The 18465-nt window shown below is 50.9% G+C and overlaps 2 protein-coding genes across 3 annotated transcripts in view; both read right to left on the bottom strand.

Moving 5' to 3' along the window:
- PACS1 (phosphofurin acidic cluster sorting protein 1) overlaps positions 1-2323 on the bottom strand; it is a 136295-nt gene extending 133972 nt beyond the window's left edge. Inside the window, exon 1 of the mRNA XM_059067979.2 lies at positions 1749-2323. Within this exon, the coding sequence (XP_058923962.1) occupies positions 1749-2095 (347 nt within the window). The 5' untranslated portion in view covers positions 2096-2323. The remainder of the gene's footprint in view (positions 1-1748) is intronic.
- Positions 2324-3768: 1445 nt separating this feature from the next.
- Positions 3769-18233, bottom strand: SF3B2 (splicing factor 3b subunit 2). 2 transcript variants are annotated; one of them, XM_059067982.2, is made up of 22 exons: positions 17766-18233; positions 17557-17603; positions 17204-17281; positions 16170-16418; positions 15907-15957; positions 14661-14778; positions 13630-13730; positions 13178-13274; positions 12921-13012; positions 12331-12546; positions 12040-12177; positions 11637-11717; positions 11201-11428; positions 10020-10169; positions 9291-9380; positions 9071-9178; positions 8003-8110; positions 7551-7693; positions 7358-7459; positions 4633-4732; positions 4343-4528; positions 3769-4003 (listed from the first exon to the last, which is right to left on the bottom strand). In XM_059067982.2, exons 1-22 carry the CDS (start codon positions 17896-17898, stop codon positions 3932-3934), a joined length of 2688 nt encoding a protein of 895 aa, XP_058923965.1. In that variant the 5' UTR covers positions 17899-18233; the 3' UTR covers positions 3769-3931. The 2 variants fall into 2 exon arrangements, with proteins under 2 accessions (XP_058923965.1, XP_058923964.1); XM_059067981.2 differs by having other exon boundaries at positions 17557-17606; positions 17766-18216.
- Between the last annotated feature and the right edge of the window lie 232 nt (positions 18234-18465).

Below are 18465 nucleotides of genomic sequence, written 5' to 3'. Positions count from 1 at the left end.
GAAGAGTAGAGGGAGGGCTAATGGAAAACAATTCAGCATTATCTAAAAATGTTCCAGACGTATATCTCTCAAACAGCAATTCCACCCCTACATATAAAGACATCCTAAAGAAACTTTTGCAAGGAGCACCAAGAGTCCTGGACAAAAATATTTACAGCATTACTGTTTGTATTAACAAACAGGAAACAACCCAAATGTTCATCAAAAGGAGCTTTATGATATATTCATACAATGAAATTCTACCCATTAGTGAAAATATTTAGAGCCACCATACAACACTGATGATTCTCAAGAACTTAATGTTGAGTTTAAACACACACACACACACACACACACACACACACACACACAAACTGGCCACAGAACACATACAGTATGATAGCATTTATATAAACTTCCAAAAACATCCACAACTAAAAAACATAGCTTAGAGATGCACATATGTCAGTAAAACTAATTTTATAAGACAGGAAAATGACAGACACACAATTCAGAATAATGTTTACCTTTGTAGGGGGAAGAAGGGGATGTGGTCAGGAAGTGGCACCCCGAGGGCTTCAACACAATTGTAATGCTCTTTCTCAAGCTGAGTCAAGTACAGAGATGTACTTCTTGTCAGTTTTATTTACAATCCTTTCTAGGACATATATAATTTTGCATGCATGTAACAATTCAAAATAAAGGGGGAGGCATGGAGAAAAATAAAGAGTTGAAGATGTAACCAGACAATGCTCCCCAACCCCACTTACACGTCCATCTGCCCAAGACACGGCTGACAGTAAGGAGCCAGCCAGACTCCAAAACAACAGAATCAACTCAGTTTACAGGTGACAAAAAAGACCACCTCCAGGCACTTCTCTGGGCTTCTTGGGTGAAACCAGCTTCACAGTGTCTATTCAAGGGGTAAACTGTAGGATGTTGCACACTGTCCCCCCCAAAGACTTTGAGAAAGACTGCCTTGCCAATACAGAAACAGAAAATATCGCAAACTCAGGTATATTTTACCAATGGAAGGAAAGTCCCCAGATGGTTCCAATAGACAGAGGAATGGATTGAATTTAGGAACAGGCAGTAATTTTATGTAGCCCTGCAGGGCTAGAAGTTGTGACCAGTTACTGGGGGGTGAGGAGGGAGGACAGGATGAAAAATACACTTGAAGACACATTAAATAGGACTTTTACAAGACGCAGAGGCCAGGAGAGAACGTGTGGATTTGGAGTACAAATGAACATGTGTGTTGAAGACAAACTAGAAGCGCCAAGGGTTACTATACAGGCTTTACCTGGCAGAAGGTGACGACCGAGTTTGACACACGCCGAGTATATTGGGAAATAATAATATCTAGAGAGATCCATACCACATCTATGTAACATATGTACAGCCCACGGGAGCCGGCAAGGCCGGGAAAAGAGTCTGTGACTTTCACGGGGAAACTGACAGGAAGGCTGGATTCGGTCAGATCAACAAGAGAAGGCCCAGGGCTGAGAGTCCAGAAGGCCCAGCTCAGGGAGGGGAAGAGGGTGGCCCCGGCCCCAGACAGGTGGGGATGCTAGGAGAGGGCGGGGTCCCCTCGGGAGGAGTCCTGCGAGGCCAGGAAGGAGCCAGGCCGGGCGGCAAAGCAGCCAAAGGGAATCTAGGTTCGGGGTGCCCCTGTGAACGATGGGACGGGGAGGAATGGGAAGGCGGGGGCCTGTCACAGACCCGGCTGGGCGACCCCCGAGGGACCGGTCCCCCCACCCGCCGCTCACCTGGGCACGCAGCTGGACGAGCTCCGGTCCACCTCCCAGGTGGCGTACAGGTTCATCTGCACGGGGGCGGGGGTGCGGCCTGGCCCCGGGCCGCCAGGAGTCGCAGAGCCCGAGGCCACCGCGACGGCCATGGAGGTGGAGGTGGACGAGGACGAGGAGGAGGCGGCCGCCGCCGAGGTGGATGAGGACGACGAGGTGGCCTGGGCCAGCTTGGGGGGCGTCGGCTGCTGCGGCAGCTGCTGCGGCGGTGGCTGCTGCGGCGGAGACTGGGCGACCCCAGAGCCCCGCTGGCCACTGCCGCCCCCGGAGCCTCCGGGACCACCGCCCGCCCCTCCACGTTCCGCCATGGCCCGGCCGGGGGTAGGGAGGCACGGGGGTTACGGGAATCAGGCGACGCCGAGCGGACGCCCAAGCTTCTCCGGTGGCGGCAGCAGCGGGGGCTCGACTCGTCTGCTCAGCCCGCCCGCCAGAGCGCGCGAGCGAGAGACTGCACGCACGCGCGGGGCCTCGCGGCGCGCGGTCCTCGCGCTCGCCCGCCGCTGCCAGTTGCGGCTCGCACCGCCAAAGCACAGGGTGGGCGTGTCCGGGGAGGGGGCGGGGAGGCCTGGCCCGCGCCCGCCCCACCCAGCGCCGAGGGGCGGGGCCGGGGCCGCGCTCGCGCTCGCGCTCCGGGGGTTCCTGTGGGCGTGTGGGCCCCTCACTCTTCAGGAGAGGGGTCAGCGGTTGGCGCCTTCGGCGGGATTCTCTCAAGTTCGCGGCCCGGCGGCAGCCAGCTGACCCCCCCTCCTCTCCCGCGTCGTGCTTTTCACGGTGGCGGCGGCAGCCGAGCCAGCGGAAACCTCGCTTTTCCGGGGCGCGGCCCCGGACCGGAGGGGGCTACCGCGGGAGCGCGCCTCGGCCTTCTCGGGTCTGTGGACCAGAGGCCCAACCCGCTGCCCACCCAAGCCCGCTTTCCGACCGCCGCCCTGGCCCCCGCCCTGCGGCTCCAGGGCTTCTTCGCCGTCACGACCAGCGAAGGGAGCGATGGAGACCCAGCGGCTGGCTGGGCGCCTGTGGGCCCGGCAGTTTCCGCCCCGCTTCTCCCCAGTGTGGGCAAGGGCTCAAGGACCTAGAGTTTAGAAGGCCTTTGGCACGGGTGAATCTGAAGTTAAGCCCTGACCCATCTGGAGCCAACCACCTATTTCTGCCCCTAATGTCCCCCTCCCAAAAAGAACCATCACAGTCCCAAGCCCCCATCTCTACCCTCAATTTCTTCTACTTGGGATGTTTTTCTGCTTCGTCACTTAACTACATTTCTAAAATCCTATTCCTCCCGAGGCCTTACTCAACTGCCTCATCCTCCCTGGAGTCACCCACACTCCCGGCTCCAGAAACCATCTCGAAGCCTCCTGCATGCCGGCACCCCAGATGGTGGACTTGGACCAGCATCAGTGGTACAGCAGCAGTATGTGACTTCCCTCCCCAGTGCTTGGCAAATGCCTGTTGGAACCATTGGTACAATGTAGTCTAGCCTGTCAGAAAGACCTCCCAGGACAGGGGGACTAGAACCTGGGAAAGCAGCCCCCGCCCACCGAAACCTGGAGAATGGTTGATGAAACCACCCAGGGGCTCACATGGACTCAGGACAACCTATACACACTTTGAGCTGTGCTCTCTCCCACGTAAGGACTTGGACTCTTGGCCGCAAGGTCTATTAGGAAGGCCTGACCTGGCCTACTTCCCAAGCCCACGGTACTTCCTCAGCCCAGCCAGGGCGCTAAGCTGGCTATTTTTAGTCCCCAAGGACACAGACCTGGAGGTCCTTCCCCCAGAGCCTTCCTACAAAAGCAGGCAGTGGTAAAACACACAATCTCAGTGTGGCTTTAGCTTCATCACCAGTCTCAACTGCAACATCTGATCCAAGTGCCTGCCCCCAGCCACTGGAGCAACTTCAGGTTGTAGAAAATGGCTGTTTCCATTCTTTCGCAGGAGGGGACTAAAACAGGACGAAGGAGGATCAGGAGTGTTACATATTCATCTCTTTCCTTGGGAAACAGCTTTATTTACAAAACAGGTCTAAAATAAGAACATGAAATAACAAGCCCCTGGGAAAAGCAGCAGAGCTGGCTCTTGGGGACCCATATGTGAAGAAGCCCAGGTGTCCAGGCAAAGGGCCAAAAGGAGGGCCAGGTGTGTGAGGGGACCTAAAATTTGAACTCCTTGTATTTCTTGCTGCCCCCACGGCTGTCCTGAGGCTGAGCTTTCCGTTTCTTTTGCTGTAGGAGAGAAAGAAACAGGTTACAACAAGTTCAACAACCGGCTAATCCCCAAAACAAAGGGTGGGCAGCCTGACAGAGCCACATACCTCTGTGGAAAAAGTACTGAAACTGGAATTGTCAGACTTGGATGAGTTCCCTCCCGTCCCTGTGCCTGTTTCATCATCCTTAAAGAGGGCAGCCCACTGGAGGATTCCTAAGGTTCCCAACCCCAAGGAAGCTCAGGGCAGCAGGCACTGCGTCCTCCCTCCCTCTCACCACTAGAGGACACCAGCCCACTGAGAAAGGCAGCCCTGGTCCCTGGCTCTCACAAAGGCAGGCTCCTGTGTGAGCGCCTACCTTCTGCTTGGCAGCATGCTCAGCCACCATGTCACTGAAGTCTTCTTTCTCCACTTGTGCCTGCTGCTCCCGCACATGCTCCTCATACTTCTGGGTCATGGCCATGGGATCCAGCTCCAACTCTTCGGGTGCCAGGGCCACTTCCACACCTTGCAGCTCAGGGGCCGGGCCCTTCCGGCTCATAACCTGGAAAAGGAATCAGAGCCTTGTCATCTCCGAAGGGAAGCTCAGAAGCCCTAGCTCCTGCCCCCCTTCCCAGCCCCCAAAAGCGGTATCCTCCAAGTGCTCACTGTGGACATGTCATAGATGTGGGTTGATCCCATCATGGCCCCCCCAACAGTGGCCGTTCTCTTCTCCGGCAACACGGTGAACAGCTGAGGCGTCTCACTTCTGCAAAGGACGAGGGGGTCAAGCCCAAAAAGGAAAGGATAAAAGGGGCTCCAGGAGGGACAGCGAAACGAGGAAGGGCAGCATCCGCACAGAGCTCCCCAGCGAGGTTCCAAGATACCCAGGGGAAAAATTCTGCCCAAGCTGCCTCTGCAAGTCATGGAGACCCATGGGAGGAAGAAGTGCCACCTATTTCAAGAATGCTACTCGAAATACAACAGCAAATCTACCAATACCAACCCAGACCATGACTTCATCCCCACCCCACCCCCCGGAAGAGGTAAAAATCTATTCTCACAAAGCAGCCAGAAGGGAAAACCAAATTCACATCCTGTCACTCCTTTGCTCAAAACCCTCTGAGGCTTCTGATCATTGTTTGAATAAACCCAAACTCTTTACCATGACCTATAGGGTTCATCATCTGGTCCCGTACTTAATCCCTGCTCACTACAGTCTAGCCCCAATACCCTTCTTTCTTTTTCTTCCTCAAAACTCGAGACTTCTGCTTCTGGATAAGGAGTAATAGGGACCAGATTTACCCTCCCACCTGAAACAATCAAAAAATGGGCAAAATATATGAAACAGTGGTTTTCAAGTCACTGGACACGAAGCAATGAAGGACAGTGATTCCTGAGAGACAGGAAACAATGAGGTGATTCCTTCAATTGTCCATCCTACTGCACTGAGAGTTTCCAGGCTATAGAATAAAGAGGGGAACTCTTGTAGACCCCAGAGGACTCTAGGAGTTGAAGGGGTGAAGCTGAAAGTGCAGGGAGACTAAGGTGACTAGAGATCACAGGACAGGGAACTGGAGAAGAGAAAGCAGCACGGAGACTCAAGAGCTCAAGAGACCTACAGAGAATCCCCTCAAGTTCTCAGGTGAGTACTGTGTGGGAGGAGACTACCAAGGCCAGGGAAAGAACCACCCGAAAGCATTAGTGGTATCATACATGCCTGCTCTTCACATGGGACTGGGAATAGTGCCTAGTCCCACCAGCGACTGAAAAACTTCCTGATTAACAGGATATTGTATAGATTATAGGGTCTTGTGCCTCAATAGTGAAGAGGACTGAGCACTGCTTCAGTCCTGCCTAACAAACCTGAAAAGCAAAACCTGAAAGAATCAAACTGTTTCCAAGTACCTTAACTGTAACCTTGAACAAAACTAAAGAAGATTTATAGGACTATGAAAGTATTCTGGACCTGACAAGGTACATTTCACAAAGTCTGGCATCCCATCAAAAATTACCAGACATGCAAAGAAGCATGAGAATACAATCTTCAATGAGGAAAACAATCAATCCACTTAAATCAACCCCGAACTGGCACAGATATTAGCATTAGCAGGCAAGTACATTAAAATGTTGTTATAATTGGATTCCATATGTCCAAAAGTCAAATAAGAGACACAGGAGATATAAAAAGACCCAAATCGCACTGCTAGAGATGAAAACTACACTGGATGGGATTAATGTCAGATTAGAAATAGTGGAAAAAATATTAGCAAACTTGAAGACATAGGAATAGAAAACTTCTAAAATGAAATAAAAAGAGAAATGAGAAATTTTTTAAATGAACAGAGCCATCAGTGAGCTGTAGGTCAACTTCAAGAAATCTAACAGATGTATAATTGGAGTTCCCAAAGGAGAGGAGAAAGAGAAGGGAACAGGAAAAAATATTTGGAGCAATAATGGCCAGAATTTTTCCAAAATTAATAAAAACTATAAAGGCACAGATTCCAGATGCTTAACAAACCCCAAGTAAAGAAACACAAAGATGGGACTTCCCTGGCAGTCCAGTGGTTAGGACTTGCCACTTTCACTGCTTTCACTCCTGGCTTTCACCCGGCTGGGAAACTAAGATCCTGCAAGCCATACAGCATGGCCAGAAAAAGAAGAAAAAAAAAAAAATCCACCAAACCATTTTTAAAAAAGAAAGAAATACGAAGAAAACTACACTGAACATGCTGCACTACACTGCATGTCATAATCTGTTCAAAACAGTGATAAAAAGAAAATCTTAAAAGCAGCCAGGGAAAAATGGCACAAATGCACAGAGGAACAAAGGAAGGATGATGACAGATTTCCTGTCAGAAATGATGCAAGAAAGAAGACACTGAATCAACATCTTTAAAGTAATGAAAGAAAAAAACAGTCAACCTAGAATCCTGTATCTTTCAAAAAGGAAGGCTACTACATGGTTATTATTTTTGTTTAAATGGTCAATTATCTTTTAGAGAGATTTAAATAATAAGAATTGTCTATTATCATTTCCAGTGTTCTTTCACTTGCTCTTACAGTTCTTTCTGCCCCACCTCTCAGCCCAAATACCTCTTCCTCCGTAAGCCTTCCCAAAGGCCTCCCCACCACCCAAATCCCTCTATATCCTATTACTGTTTCCTTTGCTACACGTCTTATCCACATCTGAAATTATCTTGTTCTCTGATCACTTGTTTACCTCGCCTGACTTTTTCACTGCAGACGTCCCAGTGTCTAGAGCAATGCCTGGTACAGAGCTAGTGTTCAATAATTGTTTAAAGAGAAAGGGGGTGGGGGCGGGAGACAAAAGTCAGCCAGTCCACCTAGAGGCTGAAAATCCTCCCTTCTCAGCCCTCCCTGGTTCCCTCACCCATCCATCGCCTCCTCAATCTTCTTCTTCCTCAGTTCAATGAGTTCAGGGGTCTCCATTCCAGCTGGCACTGACGAGAACCCTCCAGGAGTGATGAGGCCACTGTGAAGAGAGGAACAAGCTCTGGAATAAAGACAAGGCCCCCAAAGACAGACATACCACTTCAGAGAGGCAGACTCTCTGCTTCCCCCACCTGTCTGCAGGGGTAATGAAGCCCGTCTCATCTGGCTTATCTTCATCACTTTCTTCCTCTTCCTCTTCTTCTGAAGACTCTTCATCAGATGGCTCCAGCTCCCCCCAAGGGGTCCGATCAATCTCTTCTTCCTCAGTCTTGGTCTGAAAGACATCACTCATTCATTCAACAAATGTTTACTATATACCTATTATGTGTCAAGCAGTTGTAAACAGAGGGATATGAGAGTAAACAACAGACAATAATCCCTACCCACAGAGAGCTCATATGCTAGTGGGGAGCTTGCATTACATCTCAGGAAAACATATGTCCCTTTTTCAGACTTTGAAACTTCAGAACACACAGCTCTGAAACTTCAGAACACACAGCTCTCTGCTAATGAAGCTATAAACCAACTATCTCTGAACTTCATGACCTTAACTAAGACCAAGCTTGCCAGCCATGGCCCATACCTGAAATTCAGCAGCATTGGTTCCAAACACATCCCCATAGAGGGGTTTCCCAGTCTCATCTACTGGGGGTTTGCCCCAGCCACCAGCATGGTACCCAAAGGAACAGCTCTGAAAGACAGGAAAAGCAAGTCAGTTCCACTCCTGTGCTCCAAAAGAAACACTGAAGCCCTAAAGAAAAGTCATGCTCCAAAGTACAGAACTAACACCTGGGAACTCTGGAGATTATGATTTCAGAGAATTAAATCTTATAAAGCATTACATAGCAAAAGTAGTAAACAACAAAAATCTGGAGGTAATAGGATGGGGAGATGGGAGCAGAAAGCACGCTAATAATTTCAGCCTTTGTGGCAGAGTCCACGCTATCTGAAACTGAAACAAACACTTTAAAAAACATGACTCCAGGGCTTCCCTGGTGGTGCAGTGGTTGAGAGTCCGCCTGCCGATGCAGGGGACACGGGTTCGTGCCCCGCTCCGGGAGGATCCCACGTGCCGTGGAGCGGCTGGGCCTGTGAGCCATGGCCGCTGAGCCTGTGCATCCAGAGCCTGTGCTCCGCAACGGGAGAGGCCACAACAGTGAGAGGCCCGCGTACCGAAAAAAAAAAAAAAAAACATGACTCCAACTTCTTACTGATCTTTCCTAACTTTGGTAAGCTTTTAGAATCTATTAAGGGACAGAAATTTTTATCTGAAGTTTAACAATTCTTTTTCACTTTAATAAATCTTTCCTTAAAAAAATTTTTAAAATAAAAATAAGTTCAATGCCATTCCTGAGATAAAATTATATCTGTCTATCTTTCTGATATCAGAGAGATTATCTGGAAACACATTCACCAGATATTAAATTTGGTTATTTCTGAGTGGTGAAATGTGGGTGATGTGTTTTCATCTTTGTACTTGTCAATTCTGATTGACCACTTTATGACAAGCATCTCAGGTTTTTTTTAAAACAAAAACCATTACTCCTTTTAAAAAAAAAAAAAAAAGGACACATGGTAGAATGGGAAAAGAAAATCATACTCTAGTTAAAAAGTAGAGCCAGCTAAGAATGAAAGAAAGGACAGTGCTCACCTCCGGGATAGGCGAGTTCAGCCCAGGGATTTTCAGGTTGGGGTACGACGGGGGTGGTCCATATCGCTGCATGGCGATCAGCCACGGGGGAGGGACCTTGTGGGCATTCTGCAGGAAAAAGAGGACAGGATACCATCTGCCCAACCCTATCCCTTTGTCTCTCTCCTGCCCCAATTCCCAGCCCCTTCTCTGCTTTCCCAGTCAGATAACTGGCACTCACTGGTCCTACTGGCATCCCCAAGGAAATCCTCAGCTCATCAGACAGATCTCCTGGCTTCTTCTCCTTCAGTCGTGTCTCAAACTCCTTCCCCTGAGGACAAAGCCAAGCATGCTGTATTGTGGACACCAGACACATGCTGGGAAGTCAATTGCAAGAGGACATGAGAACAAAGACGAGATGTCCCAGTCCACATCAGACACAAAGTCCCACTGAGGGCTGCCCAGTTTCCACTCTGATTCTCATCACTTCTTTCCCTGGCTAGAGTAGGGAAAGGAATAAAGGCCAGGAAGGAGGGAGAAAGGGAAGACTCCCAGTGCAGTCACTAACCCACTATGAGAATGTGGCCAAATATAAGGACAGGCTTTCTCATCTGCTAAATGAGGACGTTCGAGAAGATGATCTCCAAGGTCCTTCCACTTCAAAAATTGCATGGTATCATGGTGATTAATTATTTCAAGCATCAGAAAAATAATACTTTTCTCCTACCCTCAATACTAAATGTTTCCTAAAAGCATCTGCCCTTGGCCCCTCTGTTCCTAAACCACCCACAATAAACAATGATCACCTCGAAGACATAGTCTGCATCTCTCAGAAAACCACCTCATTCCAAACTCTAAGGCTGAGGGCGGGGGGGGGGCATACCCACTTCCAGCTTCCAAACCCCTTTTGACCCAGAGTTACACAGCCATGACCAAAGGCCCAGCCTTGCCTCCCCACCCCCTCCCGGACCTCGTAGTACAGGTCCCCATGGATGGTCAGCTTTGGCTTTGTCTGCCACTTGAAGAAGGCGTCATGCAGTTTCTGGTAGTCAATGTCGATCTTCCCCATCTTGGGCCGAACCTTCTCGCGCATTTTTGACTTCATGGTTTTCTGTTCTTCCTGTGGAGCATGGCAGAAGACACACCATAAAAAGTATTCACCAAGTTCAACTCTTGGTAGGTCTAAATCCCCACTCCCAAAAGAGACAGAGGGAAACCTCATTTGGCTCATTCCAAAAGTCACCAAAATCCTTCCTGCTCAAGCCCCTCAAAATTACATGATCCACACTGAACAAAATAGATGTAACATGAAATCAGCCTCAGCTATCTAGGTCTTTTTTTTTTTTTTTTTTTTTTTTTTTTTTTGATATGCCGGCCTCTCACTGCTGTGGCCTCTCCCGTTGCGGAGCGCAGGCTCAGCGGCCGTGGCTCACGGGCCCAGCCGCTCCACGGCATGTGGGATCTTCCCAGACCGGGGCACGAACCCGTGTCTCCAGCATCGGCAGGCAGACTCTCAACCACTGCGCCACCAAGGAAGCCCTAGGTCAAATATTTTTTAAGCCATCTGATCAAGAGACTGAGCTCATCAGAGCTCTGCAGAGAGCTAGGTGACTAGAATCTAACTGGGAGGCAGTTTTCACCATGCGTTTTGGTACCTCCTGAATTTCTGCACTACATGCAACTATTACCTAATGAGAGTATTTAATTAAAAATTTTAAATTCAAGAAGTTACACAACCACCATACATTTCTAGCCACAAGTGCATCAGGTTCACACAGGGGTCAGAGAACTATAGACACAGCAACCTGCAGAGGGAGGAGTCACCGTGTGCAAATCAGAGAGCTGGCACAGTGCAGGCAGGGGGACAAGGAGACAAAGGGGCAAACCGAACCGCACAGAACCGAAAGTCTCATTGGGGGCAAGAGAGCGAGCTCTGAGCATACAGGTGAGGTCTGCCTTTCGTGAGATGTCCTTCCCCTCCTGCCCTCCCGGCCATGTGTGACATGCAGTGCTGACTTCTAAACTGAAGAATAAATAATCAGAGAATTAACATGTAGGTGGGTTTGGGGAGCCAGCTGCAATTTTGAAGCCGGTTGCTGCTAAGGACACGGATTCCCCCAGGGCAGATCTGAACCCCAGCCAGGCCCCCACCTTCTCCTGCAGGGCCTCCCGCATCTCCTGGATGCCTGTGCGTTTGATGAAGTCAGGTAGCTCAAAGGGGGGCTTCTCAATGCCTCGTTTGCCCTGCAGGTACTTGCGCTTAAAACACCAGTGGCGAGGCACGGGCACAGAATTCCGAGTGGCCTTGAGGTGAACCAAGAGCTTGGGGTCCTGCGCAGTGACGTCATGCATCTCCACCACGTCGGGCCGAGCCACAAGCTGGAAAACATAGCAGCATCCCTCTGGAAAGCCTGAACTTCTCAGATCTAAAGCTTGCTTGCCTTCTCTTCCTCAAAGGGCCCGTTCCGGGCCTCCTTCAAAGCCCTCCTCCCCACCCAGATAGCAAACCCGCTGTGAGGTTCCGGGAGCTCCTCGTGGGCTCTTCCCAGCTGGGCTCCAGGGCCTGATGGAGCGTCTCAGCTCTCACCTGCTTGAGTTCAGCCACAGTGAAGCGATTCATTCGGCGCAGCTTCTTCTTGGACAGCTTGGGGGCTTCTGGCTTCTTTTCCTAGAACAGGACATTTTTTCTTTTTTTTTTTCGGCCTCGCTGCACAGCTTGCGGGATCTTAGTTCCCCAATCTGGGATCGAACCCGTGCCCCCTGCAGTGGAAGTGTGGAGTCCTAACCACTGGACCACCAGGGAAGTCCCAGAACAATCATCTCTTGTGAGCAAGATTCTTAGGTGTGAATCAGACCGCCCAGCTTACCCTGAAACTAAAGCCACCAAAGGACTTCCCCCCGCAAGAGTTCACCACAGTCCCTCGCTGGATGCGTCTCAGCTACCCGTCCCCAGAGTCCCTGTTTCCCCAGCAGGAGAGCGTGGGCCTCACCTGTTCGTCATCACTGCTGTCATCATCGCTGTCCTTGTGCTCCTCCTCAAAGCCCTTCTTCTTGGGGGCCGCAGAGTTCTCCAGTTTGTCAAGTTTCTCTGGCTCCTTCTCCTTCTCCTTCTTCACGTCATCAGTGAGCTGAGGAGGCAGACAGCATGGAAACCCCAGCCCTGGGCCCCTTCCCGGTTCCTGAACCTGGCACTGAAGAGATGCCCTCCTCACCCCGTCCTGCCCCATCCCCGCCCCTACTCTGCTCAGCTCTGCCCCTTCCGAGGGCTCTCCTCCTTGTACCTTGAAAGCCTCAAAAATCCTCTTGAAGAAGATGAAGTTGGGCTCATAAATCTCAGGCTCTTCAGTCACATACTCAATTTCCACATCCGCCGCTGGGGAGTCAGAGCCACGGGAGCGGCTTGACTCTTTGTCTCGGTCCCCAGAGCTCTCAGATGATGCCCCCCGCACCCGCTGGGGCTTTTTCTTCTTCTTTCGGTTCCGACGCTTCCGGTTTTTCTGCCAAAACATGGAAAACCAACAGGGTCAGGGAATCCAGGCACCATGCTTGCCTCCCATATGCCTTAACCTCACCCAATTTCCCCAAGTGACTGAGAAAAGAGGCCTTGAAGTCAGACCACAAAGTTCTACTCCTCTCAAGCTGTGTGCTCTGAGTACATTACTGCATCTCTCAGGACCTCAGTTATTTCAGCTCTAAAATGGAGGCATGCATCACACTCAGAACTCAAAGGATTTAGCCAACTGAATAAAAAATACCTGTAAGATGCTTTGGACAAAGAACCGGCATGAGGCAGCAGCTACTGCTTATTGAACTTATTTTAGTGCCCAAACCCTCTCTCTGACACCCCTTCCAGATCCAGCTCCATCCATACCTCTTTTTTAGATACGGACACTGTGTCCTCCTCAGTCTCGGACGCCGAGTGGCCCAGGGACGAGCGAGTATCTGTCTCCATTTCCTCTTCCTCTGTAAGGGAGGAAGGAGGCCATCAGTCTCTTCATGGTAACCCCTCTTTACCAAGAGCCCGTTTCTCTCTCAAATCCTCCTCGGGGGAGGGAGGAGGGAAACAAACTTGGCTTCAGCTCTGCAGGTTCTGTCCCTGCAGCCCTTGGGACACGGTGACACACTCACCCTGCTGAGAGTTCATCTCTTCCTGGCGGCTCTCCTTTAGCTGCAGGATCTTTTCCAAAGCCTGGGGGATCTTGGGGCCCACAGAGGGGTCATCCATCTGCCAGAGACAACCAAGGCAGAGGGGGTGATCACAGTGCCCTTTTTCCTCCGACTCCTACCTCTTGTACTCGAAAGCCTGCTGGCCAGGTGTGGGGAACAGCAAACAGGGGACAACACCAACTGAATTCAACCATCCCTCAGCGTCCCTCAAAGCGAAGCCCAGAACCCTACCCCAGAAACGTCTCCCAGACCCTACTTCCTGCCCTACCTAAGTATGTTTTAAGTAAATATGGCTCCTCCCACCCAACCCCACCCCCAGAAGTTCTCCCATCTTCTCTGGAATCCTTCTCCAAAAATCCAGACACAGTCCCCTTCTAAAACACACTCTCCTGTCCCTAGGAGGAAATCAGCACCTCTCTGTTCTCATCTCCAGGAGGTGGTGGGGGACCACGAGGCCGAGGAACAGGGGCTCCCATAGGCAGGACAGTGGGAGTGGGACCCACTGGAGCAGCCACTGAGAGGAGAAAAAACAAAATCTCAAGTCAGAAAAGACAAATCACACATTTAAAAAATTACCTTCCTTGGGGTTTCCCTGGCGGCTCAGTGGTTGGGAATCCACCTGCCAATGCAGGGGACGTGGGTTTGAGCCCTGGTCCAGGAAGATCCCACATGCCACGGAACAAGGAAGCCTGTGCGCCACAACTACTGAGCCTGTGCTCTAGAGCCCATGAACCACAACTACTGAGCCCACGTGCCACAACTACTGAACTCACATGCCTAGAGCCCATGCTTCACAACAAAGAGAAGCCAACGCAACGAGAAGCCTGTGCACCGCAAAGAAGAGTAGCCCCCGCTCGCCGCAACTAGAGAAAGCCCGTGCACAGCAATGAAGGCCCAATGCAGCCAAAAATAAAATAAATAACTAAATTTTTTTAAAAAGAATGATTTGAAAACAAAATTAAAAAATAAAAATTACCTCCCTTGCTTCAAAGTCAGGGTAATGGTTACCCTTGGGAGAGGGGGTGGCTAGAAGGGTACAGGGCTTCTAGGGTGCTGGCAGTTTTGGTTCTTGGTCCAAGTGCTAGTTGTATGGATGTATTCAGTTTGTGAAAATTCACTGTACGCTTACAATATGTGCACTTTTTTATGTGATATATACTTAAGTTAAAAATTGTCATCATCGGGCTTCCCTGGTGGCACAGCGGTTGAGAGTCCGCCTGCTGATGCAGGAGACACGGGTTCGTGCCCCGGTCCAGGAAGATCCCACATGCCGCAGAGCGGCTGGGCCCGTGAGCCATGGCCGCTGAGCCTGCGCGTCCAGAGCCTGTGCTCCACAACAGGAGAGGCCGTGGCAGTGAGAGGCCCGCATACGGAAAAAAAAAAAAAAAAAAGGAAAAATTGTCATCATCTTCCTTGCCTTTCCCTTCCATTTCCACGGTCTTACCTCGAGGACCCAGAGGAGTGCGAACACCAATTTGGCCCATGTCTTGTGGGGGCCGAGGGACTGGCGTGCCCATCTTGGCAATCTCCTGCTGCCGTTCCTGCTCCAGTAACACAGCTGCCTACGAGAGAGAAGTAGGAGTTGGAGACACTGCTTTGGAAATCCACTGGGCAGGCAGCCCCTGGCAAATGCAGCCTTACAGCCAGGTCACTGGCCCAAGGGGAACTGATTAATCAGGTACCACCCGTGTTCTGACATCCTTGCCACACCCACACTTCCAGGCTATTGATCCAAGTGAAGGAGCCCTCTCACCATAAAAGAAAACCCCTGGAAATAACACCAATAAAAACCCTGGGAAACTTCTGGTACCTAACAGAGAATTTAATATTTAATAAACACTATCTTCTGTTTTTTAACAAGATTTTTCTTCCCCAAGAAATTAAGTTATTTCTAAGGAACACTGAATTCTTTTCTTGTACCTACCTCTCAAGACCTAGCACAATCTGGGCAAAGACAGTACTCTGTGAATATTTCCGTATTTGTTGCTGTTAATGCTTATTTTCTAATACTCCTAAGTAACCTATGGGGTAACAACTGACATAATGCACCTCTGTGGCTGAATGTCTTATGTATCATTCCCTAACTCAGAACCATCACGTGTAAGCTAAATCTGATACAAATGACTAAATTAGCTCAGAGTTCTCTCCAATGTACCTAAAATGATATCATGTAAGACTAGTAGTGGTCAGGAAACCTTTTCTGTAATGGACCAGTCAGTAAATATTTTAGCCTTTTCAGACTGTCTGTACAGACTCTGTTGTGTATTCTCCGTTTGTTTTTTGTCGTTGTTGTTTTTTAACGATCCTTCAAAAATATAAAAACCATTCTTACATCACAGGCCATACAAAAACAGGCTGTACTCCACAGTTTACCAACCCTTGGGCTACATGAAAGAATTATTTGGGAGATACTGGAACTTAGATGAGGATGAGGTAACCTCCATGGAAAACTTTTTTTTTTTTTTTTTTTTTGTGGCCATACCATGTGGCTTGCAGGATCTTAGTTCCCTCACCAGGGATCAATCCCAGGCCCCCAGCAGTGGAAGCACAGAGTCCTAACCACTGGACCACCAGGGAATTCCCTCCATGGAAAACTTGAATGGTACTTCTTGTTTTAGACACTAAGCACTAGAAGTGACAGACAACGGATTGGACCCTGAGGTCAAAGGTTAGGATGAGGAAGGCATTACCCGCTTCTGCTGCTCCAAAAGTTCATGTTCCTTCAGTGAATGATCTCCCTGCTTAAAAAAGAAAACAAGCTCATACCAACACCAATACCCCACAGGCCAGTCTGCCACAACTCTGCTTCCTGGCATCCTCTTCCAGGCTAGGGCCCAAGTCTTTGGTTCAGACCTTCCCAGAAGTCTTGGCCCCAGGATCCGGCTCTCTCTGAGGCTCCACTCCCCTTCTGGGACCCTGATGGAACCCAGGCTCAGGCTGCCACCTGCCCTACCTGCTTGGCACGCTCCTCCTGCTGCATCAGCAACGCCGCCTGTTGCTGCGCCAGCTTTAGCCGCTCTTCCTCTGACAGCGCCACAGGCTCGCCCACCCGGAGAGGAGGAGGGGGCCCCAGGTTTGGTGGACGGGGTCCAACTGCCATAGGAAAGCCAAGGCCAAGGCCGGGTGGGGGTGGTGGGGGTGGTGGAGGAGGTTGGAGAGGAGGGAGTCCCATGGGCGGGGGTGGCATGGGAATCCCAGAGAGCTGTGGGGAAAATAAGACCGTTAACTAGGCAGCATTTATCTAACTGCAAACATTTTCTGGGGAACTACTATAAGCCAGGTGCTGGGATGTGAAGTCAAATGACACATATTTCTTGCACTCAGGAAGAGAACACTCTACAGCAATATCAAGGATATCAAGAATACTCTATAGCAATGTTAACTCTGGGGCACCGACTAATGGAAGCTATCAACTCGCTCTCCAGAAAAATATCATGAACACGGACTTTGCATACAATTTCAGGAGATTCAGGGACACCTCAAAAGGCCATCTAAGAACTTCTCATCCCACACATAGAAGTCCCTGGACCCCAAATCAGAGCCACTGCTCTAAAGAAAGAGGGTCAAATCCTGGATCAGAAAAGACATGGAAGTTGAGAGGAGTTGGAGCCAGTGTGCCCCCAAGGACTCACTAAATACAGAGAGTATGAAATCAAATCAGGAAGTAAGCCCTAGTTTCTCACTGAGTAACATGGCAACTGTGTGCTCGGAGGGCGGAGAAGAGGGTGATTATGTTCCACTGCGGGAGGAGTAAATCAGGCTTCCGGATATTTAACCTGAATCTTAAATGACATGTAGAATTTGGAGGAGCTGACACTGAGAAAAGAGGCAAGGATCAGGACCAAGGGAGAAGTGAAGAGTTCCCAATTCTGTCATCACGGTACCTCCCTGCCCAATCGGCTGGTTGCATCCCTCCCGTACATTCCATGTGAGAGGATGGGTACTGTGAGTAGAAACGGATCTTATCAAGCCGGACAACCTCTTTACCTGTGCTGACATAGGAGGGGGAGCAGCTTTGTCCCCATCTTCACCTCTCAGAACGGGCCGATTCAGGACGATGCCAGTCTGAGAAAGAGAAGGACTCTGAATCAGCCCAAAAGGAGCTCTTCCACTGAACAACATTCGCTCTGTTCAACAAAATTTACCCAGCGCCTGTCTGCCAGAGCTCGGACCGGGCTCTCAGGAGGACCGATATATCTGAGCAGGCAAGAAGAGGCAAAAAGAGCAAGACCCCACTTGCTGTACCGAGATACGTTAAGAACGAAGACCGAGTTGTGAGGGATCATTAATGCCTCCTCGAAAAGCTCGGCCTACCCTGATGTCCCGCCACCAACACTTACCTGGCGGGTGTAGGTCTGCAGCCGCTCCACCAGCTCCTCCCGACTCCCTGCTGGGCAAAGCACAGTATCAATGGGGTAGGTCAGGCGGAGCAGGCCCAAGTCAGGCCCCCGCGGCCAACCTCCACCCCCGCCCCCGAGTCTCCGGGGTAACGAGCTCCGCTTCCCCGCAGGCCTGCACTTTCCCGCTCTTGACCTCCCGTGCTCCTCACCCTGGATCGGAGCTCCGATTTCTGCTAATTTGGCCTGAAGCTCCTGGGCAGCCCAGGCACCATAGTGCCCAGGGGGCGGCGGCGGCGGCAGCTGCAACTCTCCTTTAGGGGGTTCGGGATGCTCGGCCGCCATCTTAGCCGCAGGAAGGCGCGCGACCAACCCGGAAGCTCGGGCCAGCCTCCCAGCCCACTTCCCGGAACTTCCGGCAGCGCTCGAGGGTTGTTAGGCCTTTCCGATTAGGCCCCACCCCCTGCCGTTCTCCAATGGTCCTAAGAGGCCTGGTCGCAAAGCCTTCTGGGAGTTGTAGTGCGCAGGTCACGGTCTCTGCGGGTCGAAAGCCGGGAGGGGAGGGCGGTGGCCGGCCACGGCACCGGGAACACTGGGGGCCGGAGCCGGGGCGGGGCTGCGGGGAAAGATGGACCTGCTCGGAGGGCGTGCTTTCAGCGTCTCACCGGCCGCAGCACTGACCTCCCGCCTTCCGGCCCGACTCCCTGGTTGGGCGTGAGAGGCCCGGACGCTTACGTTCCGGGGGGACTCGTTCCCCCGGCGGCCGCTCGCTGTGGGCGCCAAGCGGGACGTTGCAGCCGATGCCTGTGATAAAACAGTGTCTGATTGTCTGCCCGCCCACCCCCGGCCCAGGCATGGATGAATGGGCTGAAAGGGGATCGGAGCCGGGAGCGAAGTGGGTTCTCCCGGCTG

The sequence above is a fragment of the Kogia breviceps genome, chromosome 7 (assembly GCF_026419965.1).
Source record: "Kogia breviceps isolate mKogBre1 chromosome 7, mKogBre1 haplotype 1, whole genome shotgun sequence".
NCBI lineage: Eukaryota > Metazoa > Chordata > Mammalia > Artiodactyla > Physeteridae > Kogia > Kogia breviceps.
Note: the sequence above shows the minus strand (reverse complement) of the source record. Positions and strands in the feature narration are given on the sequence as shown.

What these genes read in the sequence shown, in the direction of transcription:
- SF3B2 (XM_059067981.2), bottom strand. Translation starts at nt 17,898, where the DNA reads ATGGCGGCCGAGCATCCCGAACCCCCTAAAGGAGAGTTGCAGCTGCCG. An exon ending in GGGAGGCCCTGCAGGAGAAG is followed by an intron (nt 10,170 to 11,200) that starts GTGGGGGCCTGG and finishes CATGCTCCACAG; the next exon opens with GAAGAACAGAAAACCATGAA. An exon ending in AGCATGCTGCCAAGCAGAAG is followed by an intron (nt 4,004 to 4,342) that starts GTAGGCGCTCAC and finishes TCTCTCCTACAG; the next exon opens with CAAAAGAAACGGAAAGCTCA.